This window comes from Scophthalmus maximus, chromosome 8 (genome assembly GCF_022379125.1).
Source record: "Scophthalmus maximus strain ysfricsl-2021 chromosome 8, ASM2237912v1, whole genome shotgun sequence".
NCBI lineage: Eukaryota > Metazoa > Chordata > Actinopteri > Pleuronectiformes > Scophthalmidae > Scophthalmus > Scophthalmus maximus.
Window position 1 is genome coordinate 8,241,343 of NC_061522.1, and position 18,658 is coordinate 8,260,000.

General features: G+C 40.9%; 1 protein-coding gene and 1 long non-coding RNA gene across 7 annotated transcripts in view; one reads left to right on the top strand and one right to left on the bottom strand.

Annotated features, from left to right (window-relative positions):
• Window positions 1-278: 278 nt before the first annotated feature.
• LOC118312301 lies at window positions 279-2,809 on the bottom strand. Its single transcript, XR_004794193.2, has 3 exons — window positions 2,587-2,809; window positions 2,355-2,428; window positions 279-2,261 (listed from the first exon to the last, which is right to left on the bottom strand). It is a non-coding gene; the product is annotated as an uncharacterized LOC118312301 (long non-coding RNA).
• Window positions 2,810-2,845: 36 nt separating this feature from the next.
• uso1 (USO1 vesicle transport factor) overlaps window positions 2,846-18,658 on the top strand; it is a 16,245-nt gene continuing 432 nt past the window's right edge. The window contains exons 1-27 of one of the 6 annotated variants that reach the window (XM_035636783.2): window positions 2,846-3,090; window positions 4,124-4,210; window positions 4,791-4,855; window positions 5,283-5,359; window positions 5,634-5,645; window positions 5,943-5,996; window positions 7,387-7,487; window positions 7,579-7,681; window positions 7,829-7,884; window positions 8,035-8,155; window positions 8,237-8,415; window positions 8,498-8,638; window positions 8,736-8,824; window positions 8,937-9,091; window positions 9,648-9,853; window positions 10,002-10,022; window positions 12,950-13,060; window positions 13,774-13,892; window positions 14,112-14,293; window positions 14,390-14,511; window positions 14,626-14,764; window positions 15,439-15,605; window positions 16,287-16,352; window positions 16,682-16,780; window positions 16,877-16,981; window positions 17,191-17,406; window positions 18,123-18,658. The exon at window positions 18,123-18,658 is cut by the window's right edge and continues 432 nt beyond it. In XM_035636783.2, the coding sequence (XP_035492676.2) occupies window positions 3,025-3,090; window positions 4,124-4,210; window positions 4,791-4,855; window positions 5,283-5,359; window positions 5,634-5,645; window positions 5,943-5,996; window positions 7,387-7,487; window positions 7,579-7,681; window positions 7,829-7,884; window positions 8,035-8,155; window positions 8,237-8,415; window positions 8,498-8,638; window positions 8,736-8,824; window positions 8,937-9,091; window positions 9,648-9,853; window positions 10,002-10,022; window positions 12,950-13,060; window positions 13,774-13,892; window positions 14,112-14,293; window positions 14,390-14,511; window positions 14,626-14,764; window positions 15,439-15,605; window positions 16,287-16,352; window positions 16,682-16,780; window positions 16,877-16,981; window positions 17,191-17,406; window positions 18,123-18,197 (2,934 nt within the window). In that variant the 5' untranslated portion in view covers window positions 2,846-3,024 and the 3' untranslated portion in view covers window positions 18,198-18,658. The remainder of the gene's footprint in view (window positions 3,091-4,123; window positions 4,211-4,790; window positions 4,856-5,282; window positions 5,360-5,633; window positions 5,646-5,942; window positions 5,997-7,386; window positions 7,488-7,578; window positions 7,682-7,828; window positions 7,885-8,034; window positions 8,156-8,236; window positions 8,416-8,497; window positions 8,639-8,735; window positions 8,825-8,936; window positions 9,092-9,647; window positions 9,854-10,001; window positions 10,023-12,949; window positions 13,061-13,773; window positions 13,893-14,111; window positions 14,294-14,389; window positions 14,512-14,625; window positions 14,765-15,438; window positions 15,606-16,286; window positions 16,353-16,681; window positions 16,781-16,876; window positions 16,982-17,190; window positions 17,407-18,122) is intronic. The other 5 variants (XM_035636786.2, XM_035636784.2, XM_035636785.2 and 2 more) reach the window with 5 other exon arrangements.

Here is an 18,658-nt window from a genome sequence, read left to right on the forward strand (position 1 = left end):
TTTCTCAGCAACTATTTTGTAATAATCTCTCTAAGCGTGCTGGCTGCAGCTCCAGCCTGCAGACAAGCAAATAATCGTGCTCACTTTTCTAGCCATTTTCTGCATTTGTATTTTCATACTCTGGTTTTTCATTGTGCTTATGTTATTCATTTGTATTTCCTCTCGAGGCAAGTCTAATGTGAATGCCTTAACTAGCCGTCTCCTTGTCCATTAGAGCATTTTTGTTTTTTGCCACTGTAGGGAGGGAAGACCTTTGGTTTCAGCTCGAAAGGAAAACATGACACAAAGATGTTTTTTATTTTCATAGTTATCTTGCACTGAAATTGGGAAGTGAAATTTGATGTAGCATTTTCTGGATAAATATCCTTATGAGGTCTTCCTTGTCAGGTGGCATTGCACTATTTCCAACATACCTGGGACAATCTCAGTTTGAACACAACCTCTCTCCAAATGTCTGATCTGGAAATGGAAAAAAAAACATGAAATAATCTTTGCTCTCTCACACAAAAATTGCTTTACAGACATAGCATATTCATGTAGTTTTTGGCTGCTGACCCTTATAATGGAAGATGAAATATTTTCAATAGAGAAACTCTTTGTTGCCATCAGCCTTTGACACAAAATTCAAGAAAAACTACAGCCAAACGAGTGTTTTTAACAGATCCTCCTCATTGGTGCCTCTACCCCAAATGTTTGTCAAGCAATTGCTTAACATGGGCACTTGATTTGCGATTCATACCTTCAGTATGAGAGTGGTGAGGAAGAGCCATCATGCTTTCAGACCGATTTTGTGCTTTTACATCGCAGTGGTGGGAAAAAAGCATATTACGTTTGTGGTTGGATAGTTCTTTTTTTTTCACTGATTTTGTCCGATGACCCCCCCCAACTGAAAAGGATCCTCAGAAGAAAGCAGAAGAAAGAGAGAAAGAAGCTGTACATTTATTTTTTCCTGTGGTTGAAAATGCAGTAGAGTGGCTCCTCATTGTGAATCATTCCAGCCCTTTTTTCTTTTTTTAAAATGGAAATAGAAGAACCTTCTTGGCTTTAGCAGGTGTGGTAAACCGTTGGCTGCCATCTTCATTTTTACTGTGTCCCCCCTTGTTGCTATTACAAAACTGTTGCAGGTGCAGAATATTTTTGTTTAGTTTTGTTAAGTTTTTTTTATTTTAGTCCCCCCCCCCTTTCCAATTTGAATGTGTTGGACTTAACATACAATAAACTACTGATATCAGCACCACTAATATGTTTGTCCTGTTTACAGGTTACTCCGTAGGACATCTTCTGTGTGACAGTTGTTAACAGGTTGACAAGCTTAAAACAGACGACACAGGTAGAAGAGGAGAGAACTTCCTACTGTGGTGTGTCTCTGTTAAAGACTGAAGACAATTAAAAAAAAAACTCCATTAAGCTGGAAAAAAGTGTCGCAGTGTCATGAAAAGTTATGTACACAAAAAATTTGTTGCGTATGAACATTTTTCTATGTGGTTGTGGGGTGTCAGGTGTCTTATGGAGTTTTTGATTAGTAATATTGACAGAAGTAATCTGTTTTGATAAGTAACTCTAGTCCTTCCATCATCCATCATTCTGTGAAAATAGGTGTTTCGGAATTGCATGTTCTGTGGCTTTAAAAAGCTCTTTACAAGTTTTTAGTTTAATTTGGTGAACAATGCAGACACCTTGTCTCAACCTGCAATCTTTAAGACATACATTTACAATCTGGACCAATGCATGTTAGTAAGGCACTGAATCATTTCTGTGCAGTGGCACCTCCAGCATCTCTTCACTCACTGTGCTGTTCAGATGAAGCTTCACTTGATGCAGCTTGAGTGCAAACCTTTGGTTTGAACCCACTTTGATGAAACTTTCTCACTGGTTTTTCCCACTTAAATTTGGAGGAAGCCAGATGCTGCAGAGGCTGAGTGATGAAGAACCTCACGCTCTCTGTGTGTGGACCTGGCGTCATCTGCACCTTGTCCATGAATGTAAAAACTTCCACTTACTGGATTAGGTGAGAGAACATAATAGGGTATAAGAGGTAGGTAGTATACCTGAGGTGGGAGAAGAACAGGGCGACACAGGTGTGTTTCTTGCCCTGGTTTTTTGACAGTGGGTGGAGGAGAAGTTGTCCGATATGTGTCCTGTCCAGGTTCATTGATGGAGACTGAAGGCGGAGTGGTGTCGATTCCCAGCAGAGGATCATCTGTGACATGGTGGGGTCTCACTTCCTGTATCAGCAGCAACAGCTCCTTCCACAACCGGCTCTATTAAATTAAGCAGTAAGACAAGATTTTTCATTACTCACTGGATTTAAAAATTCTGCAACGTGAGATAAACCGTAGTGCAGAGAAATTCACTTCATAACTTCTTTTGGCATTTCCTGATGCTCCTTTTGGATGGTTGCCATCATGGTTACGCCCGACAGGAAGAGCTCCTCGAAGAAATTCACAACTGCAATTATTACGTCTATTCACTATAGAATGCTTTTTCATGTCAAATGAGGGAATGTGTAAATATGTAAACGTAACCGTAAATAAAGGTCTAAACACTCCCTCAATATTAGTGTTGCAATATTAGGTCAAAACTAACCAGCACATAAACAAGCTGCGAGTGAAATCTTGTACTTTTGCAACAGAATATTTTCTGATGATGAAGAACTTGTTTTTAAATTATTTCTACTTTAACTGGCCTGAACATTTTCCTCCACTTCTGCTCTTCTGTATTATATCATACACCACATTATCTCCTACAAAGTGGTGACAACACGTTTGTGTTATTTTCTGTCATGGACCTATGGAATGAGGCATCTTGCCCTTTAAATGACTGCTGAGCAGCCACGTATCGCCACGTTTCCGCGCAGGCGCAGTGCGGTCACGGTTGTGTTCCGGGCTCGGCCAGTTCATACAGTTTTTCCAAAAATAATCACCTTTGTTTACATTTTCTTCTTCTTTTCTCACACATTTGTCGCACGGACCGCGGAGAGGGGGAAGCCTTGGGGTGTTCGGCACCGACAGCACGTCAGCAAAGATGAACTTCTTCAGAGGCGTGATGGGCGGACAGGCAGCCGGGCCGCAGCCGTCCGGAGCGGAGACGGTAGGTGACCAGCCCGGCTAGCTAGCTGCGGCTAGCCGCTGCTAGCTAGCTTCGGTTTCACCACTGTGTCTATGTGACAAACTGAGGCTCGTCAGGAAATAAATAATGTTTTGTACTGAAGCTTGATTCTGTTTCTCTCCCCCCCCCCTGAAAAATCCCTACTCAAATGATTTTAGACACCCGGCTCTGTCTTAATGTGTAAACAACAGCGAGCTAATTAGCTAACGTAGCAGTTCTGTCAAGTCTCTCAATGGCCTCGCCTCCTGTTTTTTTTTTACAATGCAGCTGTAATGAATGAAATAAATCAGACAGGAGATCATCAACAACACACAACACCCTCAACAACAAGGAAACCAAACATGTTCACATCTAGCATGAGGGATAAAACAATCATTAAACAAAGAATAAATACAAAAAAGGTGTTCATGTTGTTATACTCATAGACTGTATATAGTTAATCTGTTTTACTAGAGTTACTATATGGGTCGTGGTTACAGCTTCTTTTCAGTATTGATTATTCTTCCATTTTAATCATAAAACGTCATAATAAATAAATAGGGAACATGTCCCTTTACCATGTCCAACAACAACCCCAAGATAGACGTCTAAATTAAACACAACCTGCAAATCCTCACATGCTATAGTCCTGGTTTTCAACAATCAAGAGTATATTTATGCAAGAAACTTTGTGTTGAAGTTTTGTCACCAAAACCCAGTTAACACTCGTAATGTCACGATCAACTTGTCAGACAATTGTTCAACTGGTCCGGTTGCATTGGACAAAGAGGAGGAAAGAGCCCCTTAAAACCAATGTGTCCAATTTCGGACACAGCATACGTTTTTATCTGTCCTGAAAAAATAAATCCATCTGAAAAACTGAGAGGAAAAAAAAGCAAAGTCTTAAAATACATTAATTGGCTTTGTTTAACAGATGTGTTATATGTTTTTTTATGTATATGTTTTGTCTTGCACGACATGCCCTATATCAAAACCATGTAAACAACAAGAGTAACGACGATTCCTCTGTCGACAGATCCACAAGCTTTGCGACAGGGTGGCCTCCTCAACACTGCTAGAGGACCGCAGAGATGCAGTCCGCGCGCTGAAGTCCCTCTCCAAGGTAAAGTATGAGGAGGGTGTTATTACACTTATACCTTTACGCATTCAGTGTTTACTGTATTAACCCCTTTTTCATTCAGGAGTAGCTGTCAACAAATGAGACTTTAATCTCTGTCGCTCTCATCTTTAACTGGCGTGTAAATTAATGGAGACGTTTATTAATTTTTCCCGGCTGCAATTTATGTACCACCAACAAATATCAGGGGCCATAGATGAAGATCTTTATTGTCAAAGCTGATTGACAATCAAGATCAAAGCTGATTAAAATTAACTAATTATTGGCAGAGGCCTCTACCAAGTTACGTGTCAGTTGTGTTTAGTTTCAGTTTTGTCGCTGGATGCCCCATCAACCACGAGTAATGAGTCTATCAGGCATGAATAAAGGGTTTAGGAGGCAAAGGGTTGCGCATTAATAAGAAAGGATTTCAGCTCTGGTCAGAAACACTTTCACTCCCCTGTTTTTTTCAGTTGTAGCTCATCTTCATTTTATTTAATAAAATGAAATATGTCACCCATTTGGAATGCCTTGTTTTTGAAATGTGCTGTTCAAATAAACTTGCCTTGCATATTGTCTGTTTTAGAAATATCGCATGGAGGTTGGCACTCAGGCGATGGACCACTTGATTAACATACTGCAAACAGACAGGTATGTCGATGTAATGTTTGTGTTTTTGTTCGGTCCGTTATCCGTCATGTTGAGAGCTTTGTTTCTGGTATTATAAACTTAAAGGGGCAGTAAGTGTTTTTGGAGAAAGCCTGTTTCTCTCTCTGATGTTGTTGTGATTTTACTGCAGCGCCACCTGCTAGCACGTCACATAACGTGTCGACACGTGATGTTCACAAAATGCACTTGCACTGTTGTGTCGATGTACAGAGCCAGGATTTTTTTCCGACGCACACAGAACCAACAACTAGCAGACCATGAGAAAATATTCACTGATTTTCATAAAACGTGTATCGCTTTAGAATCGCTTACTGCCCCTCTAAATTTAGTAGAAGATTTTGTTTGGCTTAAGACCTGTTCCCAGTGAAACTTATGTTTTGTATTCTGATTCACCTTGTAAATCAAACAGGTCTGATTCCGAGATCCTCGGTTATGCTTTGGACACACTATACAATATCATCTGCAATGATGAGGAGGAAGAACAAGGTATATAATCCCCAACACACAACCACAATGATTAGAAATCACAAAATTCACCTTAAATTGATTTATCATTTCATTTTAATTCCTCCTAATTATGTGTATGCTATAAATGCTCTTGAGTGAGTGAGACATTGATTTGTTTGCATGTGTAAAATGAGTCCAGTTCATGTTGACTGGACATCAGTCAATTTGCATTCCCCTCTCCTATACACTGATAATGAGTGCGTCATGTAAAGATTCTCGTCTCTCTTTTCTCTTTCATGTTTTAACCCTACAGATGAATCAGAAGGTAAAACTCTTTGACTGTGCATGATGTCACCCTTCTAACCCCCAGCAAGCAGCACTCACAAATATGTTCTTCGTGGTTGGGATGTAGAAAAGGAGCACATTATTATTCTTTTATTTATTTTTTTGCAAACCACCACCAGTGTCTGGATTAGAAAAAGATTATCTAAATTCAAGGCTGTGTTTAGGTTTTTATTGGCATGTCTTAATGAGAATCATGCCGCTCTTTTTCTACAGTCGAATGAATGCTAGCTTTTGGGTGAAGCTTTAAACTTTCCTCTTCCCCCCCCTGCCCTCACAGACGCAGTAACCCCTCTCCCTGTCTCAGGGAAGCATAAGAATGTGTCCATGCCTGGTCAGTACTGAAACTAAGCCATGTGTGCAGTAATTATTGTACTACTAGAAAACTAACTTCACTACAATCAATTGGTGGTTCTGATTGACTGGAAGTAGTTTGGGTGGTGACAAGAATGCTTCACTAATACTATCACATCCTGAAACTTGTTTCTTGAGTCATTTTCTGTTCCTTAGTTTTCCTCACATTTTAATACCTCTTGACCAGCTTTAGTGAAATTATGAATTTAATATTTGAGTTTTGTGTTTCTATATTTGGCAGCTTATCCGAATGACCAAAAAAAGTATTTCCTTGCGTTCCTCTAAATGTATCTGATAGTGCAGATAGTTTGTTTCATTTACACAAGGTTTGTTGATAGTGACAAAAACAGATTTGATTTCCCTTCATTTGGAGGCATATTTTTTTCCCAGTAGTCACTCTTCTTTGAGTTCTGTTTTTCACCTGCTAAATGCTTCCCAGCAAGTTGCTAGATATTTTTTCTTCTATGTGGTGCTGGTGAGATAGTCTACAGGAGTTTTATAAGAGCAAGGCAGGCAATGTTAAAAAAAAACGGCTCCCAACGGAATTTAAATCACACCTGAATGAGGCTTTGGAGATGGATTTATCTACACAGGGGTAAATAAGGCTGAAGAGGTAGTTGAGAAAATATGTTGTTTTGTATTTTGCGGTAACAGACCCATAAGGAGGAACTAAACCCATTTTTCAATGCTAGCCTGGTATGCTAAAGCTCTCAATTCATCCTACGTGAAACAGTTTTTCCTATAGCATCCCGATCGTAGTAACTTTACTGAGATCTCTTCACACTTCTATCCAGATGTTCCCAAATTTGTGTGTCGACCCCTCTTTTTCCCCACCAGAGGTTCTGTTCACAAGTATATCACCCTGAGCATGTGCACATTTATTGGACGGATTTGCATATTTGTTGTAGCTTCATTATTGGAACAGCAGAAAATCACCACTGATCACACCACCATTTTCGCAAGGTTTAGAGAAATTACAGATCCAACAAGAACACTCAGAGAGTGCAGACCTCCGCCATGGCTGAGCAATCCCCCACCTATGTATCGTTTCACCGGATACTTGCATTCCCATCTCCATCTGACCTTTATATTTTAAAGATGTTATGTATTTGTAAAAATATGACTCAAAATCTCAAGTATCACCCTTTCTCGCAATGGTGTAGAATAATTAAAAAATAATCCAGAATTTTCATACAAGTCCGTCCTTGACGTCCTGCTAACAAACATAACCTCCATGGTTGAGGTGATAATTACTAATGTCTAACTCAGGCTGATTGTTATGAACAAACCAGCTGGCTCTCTCACTAGAGAGAATCCTCCTGCCGCAGTGTCTCTTGTTTTATATTTCAGCTTTCAATCTCCCTCCGCAGATGAGAATTCACAGAAGCAGGCAGACGACCTGGGCGCTCAGTTTACAGAAATGTTCATCCAGGACCCTGAGCATGTGACCCTGCTCCTCGCTCTGTTAGAGGTAAGGAAATGTGTATGCTCTACTGGCAAGACATTTGTTATTACGTTTGTCGATAACAGTTGCCTAATGTATTCATGTCTTGTGATTTTAGGAGTTTGACTTCCACGTGCGTTGGCCTGCTGTGAAGCTGTTGACTGCTCTCCTGAAGAATCAGGGTGTCCAGCTCCAGGGCGTCATTCTGGTCAGCCCCATGGGTGAGATTATCATCCGCACATCAGACCAGACTGGTTTTGAAATGCATGGGTTTTACTCAGGAACTGTACCTTCTATCACGTCTTTTCTTGAGCCTCTCAAAGGTCACTATTTTTGCCAACGTGTTTTATTTCTGTTGTTTCTCACAGGCGTTTCCAGATTGATGGACCTTTTGGGGGACTCTAGAGAAGTAATTCGCAATGACGTGAGTGACACTTCAATTTTGAACTAAACCACATATTAAAGCTGTTGTTGAATGCATATTTTTACATCACCACGGTCAAATATTGATCTAATGCCACAATAATCAGACGAACAGGAAATGCATGACAACCTGTTTTCCACCTTCCAACAGGGACTGCTGTTGCTTCAGCAGCTGACCAAAAGCAATGCTGCCATTCAGAAAATTGTGGCATTTGAGAACGCATTTGAGCGTCTCTTAGATATTATCACAGAAGAGGGCAGCAGTGATGGAGGTAAAAATTGTTCTAAATTAGAATTATTGCTTGTCTTGTGAGCTATATCATGAGCTCATCCACCCTTCTCCCCGTGTGCAGGTATTGTGGTGGAGGACTGTTTGCTGCTGCTGCTCAACCTGCTAAAGAACAACAGTTCCAACCAGAATTTCTTCAAGGAGGGCTCCTACATCCAGAGAATGAAGCCCTGGTTCGAGGTCAGTGACGATAACTCTGGCTGGTCTGCACAAAAGGTCACCAACCTCCACCTTATGCTGCAGGTAAGTCGCATCAAACTCCCCCGCCTCAAATCTTCAAATTATCCATTCATCTTTCTAATCGATATTGTGTTTCTAATCCCAGCTGGTGCGAGTCATGGTGTCTCCAGTAAACTCTCCTGGAGCCACAGCCAGTTGTCAGAAGTCCATGTACCAGTGTGGCCTGCTGCAGCAGTTGTGTACCATCCTCATGGCCACTGGTGTGCCTGCGGACATCCTCACGGAGGTAAACATTATAACAAACCGTTGCTCACCTCAGGCTTGGCTACCCCCCCCAAAAAAGAAACGGTGCTCAAGCTTGTGATGTGGCCACTTTCTTTCAGACCATCAACACTGTGTCAGAGGTCATTAGAGGCTCACAGGTCAACCAGGACTACTTTGCTTCTGTCAATGCTCCTTCAAACCCACCAAGGTAAGACAACAGCCAGTGGGCCAACTCATTAAAATTCACATATCCCGATGAAGGTAAATCCAGTTAATTAACCAAACGTCCTCTCCGATCTGTCTTCCTCATCTCTCCATAGACCAGCTATCGTGGTCCTGCTCATGTCCATGGTGAACGAGAGACAACCCTTTGTACTTCGCTGTGCAGTCCTCTACTGTTTCCAGTGTTTCCTCTACAAAAACCAGAAAGGCCAGGGGGAGATAGTGGCCACACTGCTGCCTTCCACCATTGATGGTCAGTTACTCTACGTTTAGAAGTTTATTAATGGTGGTGTAATTGTGTTACGAATTCAACTAATGACCAGTCTTATCTTTATAATGTGATGCAGGATAAAAAAAACAAATAGACGTTAACCACGTATTAGGAAGCCTTTCTGCCTGAACTTCTCCTGTGACTCATCGCAGTTGTCCAGTAGAATGTAAATATCTTCATTATCCACCCTGGAGTGCAAATAGCATTTTTTTCTACAAGCACCGGTGTGTTAATAGGATAAATTTCAATAAATTACCTGTACAAATATTACAGATAATCTGTGTTTTTAAATACTTTACACCAGTTGAGTTTTTTTCTTTTTTAGATAACGCAATCATTTGATTAAACACGAAAACCACGTTATCCACAGTAATAGGGATTTAAAAAAAAATTGTTTTCAGAATGCCCCCTTAATATTTGTAATATTTGTAATCGCAGGTCATTAACTGGCTTTGTAGATCAAAAGACTTTCATCAGAGATGAATGGACTGTTGTTTATTCATATATGTGCAATTATTTATTCACTTTTTTTTCTCAGCCAACTCCATCTCGGCGGGCCAGCTCCTGTGCGGAGGTCTGTTCTCAGCAGACTCCCTGTCCAACTGGTGTGCTGCTGTGGCCCTGGCTCACGCCCTGCAGGACAACCTCACCCAGAAGGAGCAGCTGCTGAGGGTTCAACTCGCCACCAGCTTGGGCAAACCCCCCGTCTCTCTGCTGCAGCAGTGCACCAACATCCTCTCCCAGGTAGGATGATATATAAAAATCATGCTGCCGGAGTGAAGGAAATGCAACTAGGCTAATTATGTCTGGGAAGCATAGGATTGTGTGAAAAACTTTTAACAAGTGTCAACAACGGTGAACGGAACAGTGTCAAATTATTGTGGTTTTGCAGGGAGATAAGATCGTCCGGCGGGTGAGTAAAGTTCGTGTCTGTGTGTGTTTTCAGTGTTGGGGCGGCAGTTATTCGGCTTGGCATCTGTAGTAGGGGTCTTGAAGGCCCACGTGTTGGGGGATCCTGCTTCCCACTAACTCTTTACTACCCCTTCTAACCTACGGCTATGGCCCAGTTCTTCCTCATAAGTGTGGAACACATGGGTGCACTCCTCCTCACTGCAGATTTTAGATCTCTAGTTTCTCTCTGTTCACTAGTGGAGTGTGGGGAAGAACACAAGTGGACACCAAAGAGAGCTTGAGAGAAGCTTGTGTGTGTGTGTGTGTGTGTGTGTGTGTGTGTGTGTGTGTGTGTGTGTGTGTGTGTGTGTGTGTGTGTGTGTGTGTGTGTGTGTGTGTGTGTGTGTGTGTGTGTGTGTGTGTGTGTGTGTGTGTGTGTGTGTGTGTGTGTGTGTGTGTGTGTGTGTGTGTGTGTGTGTGTGTGTGTGTGTGTGTGTGTGTGTGTGTGTGTGTGTGTGTGTGTGTGAGTGAGACTGAGACAGACCATTTGCTCTGCTGCCAGCAGTTATCATGTCTGTTAAGGAAGCGTGTGCTGCAGCCTTTTCCTGTCCCGCGTTCTCTAAAGTACCTGGCCCTGCTCACATATGGTTTACACTTATATGGTTGAATCAGTTTTTACTCACAGTTCATATGGTTCTAGAATTGGCTTTTCTTGGCCACACTTAACCAAACCCTCTTGGTTCTCCTGTGGGTTTCTCAGTTTAAATGCTCTATTCATGCATCCCTTGGAAAGGCCCAACCTTCTATTTCTCTTCCATTGTAGTTTCTATGTGAGTCTATGGAAGTTTGCTTGAAGTAGTCCATATGTGGTACCTCCTGGACAACTTAGGCCAAAGATCAATGATTCATCCCATAGTTGTGTGTGATCAGAAAAAGAAAAGGAACAGAGCTGTCACGCTCGCGGTAAGTTCGGTTAAGTGGTGAAACTGTTGGTCAGACCTGGTTAACTATCTGACTTGGAATCATGGATACTGAGAAGACAGAAGAGAAGGACTGCAGCTTATGTGTTTGTGCAAACACAGAGGAGTTTGGAGAGTAAATGGAGACTGCCACCTTAACGTCTCACATGGGGCATCATGTTGTCATGCTGATGTCTGTGACTCGGACTCAAGACCAGCTTTGTGGTGCAGATTTCCATTAGGCTGTTGTGGTGTGAAAGGAGCCGACCCTGAAGGCAGAACTCTACCAGAAAAATCTTCTTTCTAGCCCTCGTCTGTGAGAAAACAAGTCAGCAGACGCAAGCAACGGGAATTGGTTTGCCGATGTCGGCACAGTGATTAAGACTTCTGAACAGATTGTAGCGGACTGTAGCGGTATTCCAGGCAAATCTTAACTGGAAGTTGGACCAGTTGGACCAGTGCAATGCTCCCACCTCAGCCCCGAGCTGCGATGTCATTCTGACTGTGCAAGCTCCCAGGTTGACAAGAATGTGGTCAGTTAGGTTTGAGTGATTAAAGCATCGTGTCTAAATGGCATCCTCCTAAAAGCCACTGTAAAGGTGGTTTCCTGTTTCTCTGTAGTTTTAACCCACACAAACACAGAAGGGACCGTATGTTTGTTTGAATAACACTTGTGGTCATTATCCTTTCTTTTGTTTTCCTCTTCATTTTTTGCATTACGTCACATTTGGAGACAAAATCTGAAAAGGTGATTTCGTAAGTTACTGCAGTGTGGAATGCTGCTGAGGTTTTTCCCCCCACATTTTCATGGCCCCGATCTCCCTGTTGACACGGTTATTTCACCGCAGAGCAGAGGTCTGCGCTTCTCAAAGCATGTCTTATGTGTCAATGTACGCAGTGGGTACAGATTACTCATCTCTGCACTCTGTTTTGGATCTGTACCGATTTTTTTCAATTTTACACTCAAACTCCATGAAAATCATCCTTTCAAACCCGGCATACGTTTTACTATCAATGTCCATTGGAAGTCTACTTTTGTAAAGAGAAAAAAAGTCCAGGTTGAGCTCTGTTGTAGATCTTAAACCATGTACATGTTTGTCAAAGCTGTTTTCATGGAAAATGCATGATCACTTTTATATGACTTTTAAAAAAAATTATGGTTACTTTTTCATTATTCAAAAGCACATTTAATAGCTTTCGCTTTGCATGTGCTGACAGTTGGAAACAATATGATTTCAGAATGCTTTAATTACAAGTCATCGATTGTTTGCAGCAAGAAAGTGCAAACCACAAATGAAAACTGATCTATACCCGATGGCTGAATGTAAGGATATTATTATTTTTTTTTAGGTTTTGAAGACATAACATCCTGTTAGGGTACCGCATGCTCTAACCTGATTTAGTTTGAATACTGGATGTATTAATTTTACATGTGTCCTCGCATTTTGTTTGTGGAAACCTTATTAACTACTTATAGTTGATGTGATTGAAGTGCTTCTGATTAATGTGGAGTGATTTACTTTGCTTGTCCATTATTCTGTCAAATGCAGTTTTTTGGGGGAAACAAGCTTATTAGAAATTATGTTTTTTTTTTAACACCAACTCGTATTCAGGCACGTTTTAACTTTCCTTTTGTTCTTTGAATTGAAGACATTGACACTAACATTGTTGGATTTCTCGATAGTCTCGAACTTGCTCTTTAAAGAGATGATCAAGACTGTTGCTTAATCAATGATAATAAAAAGTCTATGGCCAGGATTCAAATAAATTTTAATATTAGTTGCTGTCCTGATACTGGTTACGATCACGTGATGTGATGTACATAAACTCCCATATGTAACATCCGATTCTTCACTGTCTAAACTCAAAGATGGTTTAATTTAACATATTTGGTCTTAATAGGACTTGTAGGACTCGTAGTTCTTGTCAATTTATTTGACTCATTTTGGATTCATGTTGACATTTCCTCTGTCTGTGTTGTTCTCTGCAGGGCAGTAAGGTACAGACGAGGGTGGGCCTCCTCATGCTGCTGTGCACGTGGATCAGCAACTGTCCGATTGCCGTCACGCACTTTCTACACAACCAGGAAAATGTTCCCTTCGTATCCTTTGACACAAGCCCCTCTGCGGTTCCATTAATGATTACTGTCTGAATCTTATCACGGCTTTGTTAACAAACCATTTCTTAAACTTTTGCTCAGAATTCACTTTCACAATCTGGTTAAATACTTCAGATAATCTTGAAATTAGAAAACAAAAAAAATCTCAGTGAGAATGGAAATAGGGAAGGGTTTCAATAGCCTATTATCGAATTTAAATCCAGTTCTGAATCTGCTTATCCAATCCGAAATCCTTTTTAAATCGCTCATCGATTCTATTTTAGTAGTTTGTTTGGTGGTGAAAGAAATAAAATTGTTAACATTTGTTTTTCCTTACTCAGTTTTCCTTTAGCTGCATTTGTTCCTAACTAAGAGGCTGTGCTGCAGACACAGAAGCTGAATAAGCTAAAGTAAAACAACACAATGAAAATAATATTAATTCTGCTTCATCATTCTGTGAAAATCAATTCATTTTTTTCCTTGCTGATGCCAGTGGCGTCAGAGGAAAAAAGAGGTTAAGACAGAGAACGTGAATTCTCTCTTTAGAAGATTCAAGATTCTTTGGTAGCTTAACAGTTTTACCCACTTGGAACTGGATCCATTTGGAGCCCATCCCTAACGGGAATATGCAGTATACTCCATCTCAGGACTGAAAGGGTTGTGGGAGTGTGAAGCAGACTGATGTCGAATGAATCCTTCACTTGATGCTCATGTAGCTCACAGCTCAGATCTCGGAGAACCTGGGAGAGGACGAAAGGCTGGTTCAGGGCCTGTGTGCGCTGCTTCTCGGCATATGCATCTATTACAACGACAACTCGCTGGAGAACTACACAAAGTAAGCGTCTTAGCACAGTTTCACCCTGCGATATGTGATGAATCAAACAAATTGCCTGCTGTTCTGCTGCAGAAACTGACGATGTTTACATTTATAAGTAATCAGGTTTCTCCAGCAGAAATGGAAACCAGGGGGTTCTCTTAATGCCCTTACGATCAGATTCCTTTCAAGTCAACACTATGACAGTGTCCTGTTTAAGACCCTCCCTGTCCTCTGCAGAGAGAAGCTAAAACAGCTGATCGAGAAGCGCATTGGGAAGGAAAACTTTGTGGAGAAACTGGGCTTCATCACCAAACACGAGCTGTACTCGCGGGCGGCCCAGAAGCCGCAGCCCGTCTTCCCGTCTCCGGAACAGATGTTGTTTGACCACGAGTTCACCAAGCTGGTCAAAGAACTGGAGGGTCAGTCAGAGACCTTTCTTCTTATTTTTTGTCTCCCGTGAGGACAACTGCAACGTTTTGAGAGTTTTTTTTTAATGATGCTACTCCTCCAAACAGGTGTTATCACCAAAGCTGTTCACAAATCCAGTGAGGAGGAGAAAAAGGAAGAGGAGGTGAAGAAGACATTAGAGCAGCATGACAACATTGTAACTCAGTACAAAGAGCTGATCAGAGAACAGGTAAACACTTACTGAACAGGTCAAAAGCTTTTTTTATTTTTCTTTTGTTCATTCATTCGCCATTTGTATTTGATGTCATGTTGACTTGTTTCATTTGAACTGTGTGATCTTCAGGACGCTCAGATCCAGGAGCTCAAAGAGCAGGTAGCATCCATGTCATCTCAGAACGAAGTGATGCAGACTACCGTCACCCAGCAGCTGTCCCAGATCCAGCAGCACAAAGACCAGTACAACATCCTCAAGCTAAAATTAGGTGGGTTCACCACACAGCTGCAAGAATAATATTTGAAGAAGAATTTTAATATTTCTGTGTTGTTAATTTGGAAGTTTCTTTTTTTTTCTCCAAGTAACATGAAGCTGTGTAAGTTATTAATGGACACAGTTACTTTGATAGTCCTATATGGATTTGATTTAGTGAATGTTAGGTGGAGTGAATGCCCTAAAGGACATTTATAGATAAATAAGTGTCTGAGTCTTGTTTTTATAATTCTGGAGCTTGTCCCAGTTGGTTACGATAACATTTTACTGCTTCATCGCAAGATATGGGGCAATCAGGTGATATGCAGTGACATCCCTAGATACAGTTATACAACGAGTCTATTCGCTTTATTGTACAAACTGAAATTTGAAAACAGCAATTTGTAGCTTTAGAGAAGTTGCATCATCATTATCCAACTATTTCTTACAACAGGGGGTGATTACAGGCTCTCCTTGTCTTTTTTTTCTGACCAGATTTTACACTTATCTGATTAGTATGAAATCCCAAGATTCAATTATTGAATAATAAGTGCATTGACTACCACAGGAACATGAACTGTAACTGCTTTTCCACTATTCACATGTATACATACCCTATGACAATCAGTAGAGATGTGACATGAACATTTCCAGTTTGGATCTTCACATTTTGATTGGATGTGACTACAGGTAAAGACAACCAGAGTCAGTCGAACGGCCAGGGAGACGTCTCTCAGGTGAACGGGCTGCAGACAGAGGAGCTGACGCAGCTCAGAGAGGAGGTGGAGGAGCTCCGCAAGCAGCACACACTCCTTCAGACTCTGCTCGGGGACAAAGACACACTCATCGACACTCTGGTTAGTAACCGTCTACACACATATTTATATTTGTTTGTTGTGTAAGCCTCAAGTGGAGGCGGGAAGAGACTATTCTCCTCACACATCTCGGTGACACCCTGGGGAGTGTTGGTGGTCACCATTCAACCAGAGAGAGAACAGAGAATGATTGATTGGTCTACAAACTGCCTTCCATACCTCCCACGCGGCCTGAAAACCTGTTGACATTATTACACAAACAATGTTTCGACTAAATGACTCATACTGAACTTCAGCCTGCCAGACATTACATTACATTAGTTGCAGTTGTCAGGAAAACAACTTGGAACAACAAACAAATTCTTACGACACAACTTTCAACCAAATTTCTCAGGGGAGTGTGTGCTTGTGACGTGATGTGGGTTCAGACTTACAGCTGAAGCAATCATCAGTTGTTAATTGTTGATCAGCTAAACATTCATCAGCAGCTTTTTTGATAATTGATTAATTGTTTGAATTAATTCCAAAGCAAAAACACATTTTCTAGTTTAAACTTCTTCTGTGCAAGGGTCTGCAGCCTTTCATTGATTTTTTTTTTTATATCTTTGTGAATTTAGAATCTTTGTGTGGCATAAATACATACATATCAACTATATGAACGTGAAGTGTTTAACCCTGTAACACTGAAAATGACTATTATGTTTTCACTGCTTGTACCTGTAGAGGTCAGAGGCATCACAGGCGGCGGAGGTTTCAGCAGGAGGATCAGAAAACGAAGAACTACTCAAGGTGGGATTCGTTATCTCAACATACTGTATATTCTGGTTCTCCTGATATTAACACTTCAAAAGATAAAGAGTGTAAAACTGTATCTGTGTTTTCTATTTTAAAGTATAAGACTCATTGCTGTATATTTCCCATTTCATTTTCAATAAAGTTTGGAGATCAGTCTAGCTCTATGGCTCTGATGAATCTGACCAATCAGTCTTTGGATACGTAGACAATAAAAACCTTGCCAGCCTTATTCCTAAAACTTCAATCAAAAGCATACTTCCTATTTTCTTTGATAATTAATTTTTATTTTTGAACTTTTTATTTATATTTCTTGTTTGTTGCAGGAGCTGGAGGCTTTGAGGAGTCAGGTTCAGTCGCAGTCGGCGGAAATCAACCAGCTGAGCACAGAGAGACAAGAACTACTCAGAAGAGCTGAAGCAGGAGTAAATATGCAAATATTACAGTGTGTGCCAAAAAAAACCCAGCACATTATTCTTAACTGAGTCTAAATTAATGAATCTTCTTCTGGTTTCTCTCAGTCCTCGGATGTAGTCCCCAGCACTGACGGCACCATAGACGCAGCCAAGATGGCAGAGCTAGAGAGCAGACTTTCAGCACAGACGACTGAAAAGGAGAGACTCAAGGTGTGTATGAAAACTGTACCATAATATTAAACTATAATAAAGGGAATAGACAATAGTCTCTATATTTTTTTTTATACAAAAGCGGTCTGAAGTTTTGAAATAATTTAAGCAGATGCTATTTGCACCCAGGTGTCCATAGCCGACAAGGGGTGGTTAGCCAATGTGACGATTCACACTATTCGCTCCCTCTCTCTACTTCGTCTGTTCAGGAGGAGACAAAGAGCTTGTCGGAGAGCCGGGCAGACCTTGAGCAGCAGTTGGCGTCAGCCACCAGCACAGTGGCCATCCTGCAGACAGAGAAAACCAAGCTGCAGACGGAGGTTCAGGAGTCCAAGAAGGAGCAGGATGACCTGCTGATGCTGCTGGCAGACCAGGACCAGAAGATCCACAGCCTCAAACTGAGACTCAAAGGCCTGGGAGAAACGGTAGACAAACAATCAGTGTCACATTATTACAGGACATGAAGCGAGTTTGAACATAGACTGTGTAACACTGCGTGTTATTATGTGCGGGGGGAGAGGCGGTGATATAAGTTGGTGAAAATTTAGGTTGACTGAAGTTCTGAACTAAACCACAGTAGTGGAAAATATGAAATCAACATTTCAATATAAATAATTACATTTTTACTAATAGTATTTCCACATTATATGTAGGGATTTTTTTTTTTTACAGGTAGAAAGCCAAAAGGGGGACAAAGCAATTTTCTTTATGATTTAATGATCTGGGAATAAAATCCCATGTCTTTTGCCTGTTCAATAAAATCCTGACAATGTTTGAAGTATATTTCAAGTTCTTGTTTATATAACATGAACGTCTTGCAGTTGCAGTTAATTAAACCGCTCCCTGGGCCACCGGTAGAACGACTATTTGGCAAAAACCATGGCAAGTCTGATTAGGATTTGGATTCTGGCAACTGGACAGAAAGACAACAAAAAAATCAAACTGAAACTGTTAAAAACCGGGGGGACAAAAGATTTTGAAAAGTGGAAATTACACCCCTAATGTCTGTTCCACCAGTGGATTGTGCTCGTAGTTTCAGTTCGTAGCGATATTACGACCGACGTAGCTCATTGTAGGGGAATAACTACTTGGCTGTGCTTTGTGTGTTCGCTTTAGTTAGACTGTAACACTTTCTTTACAGGTTGAAGATGAAGACGACCTCGATGCCAGGGACCAAACGGACGACGACGATGAGGAGGATGAAGACGAGGACTAAAGGACAACACTGTAAGAAGGAGAAGGAGAAGAAGAGATGGAAATATGTCTGCCTGCAGGCAAGAAAAGACTTTACAAAAAAACACGTGAGGAACCCAAGAATAGGACTAATATATTGAAGGAGTTTCTTTTTCCAGTTGCCATGCGATCTTCACTTTTCTTTACCCACCATCTCCACTTCCAGCAATACATCACACATTTGTTAGTTATTTGGACATTTGATTGTTCAAGATAAGTTTTCAGTTTTCAGTGACAGCTAAAAGATTTGAACATTTCAGTGCATTCATCTCACCATGCTACTCTTGCCATCATCAGTTTGTGATGGATTTTACCCGTCTTGTGTTTATTGTAAGGTGTTTGTGATCATACACAAATAAAACTTAAAAGAACTCTAGGTTAATTTTAATATCTGGAACAATTTGAAAATGTAGCAAGAATCCATCTATGAACAGATTTGATATT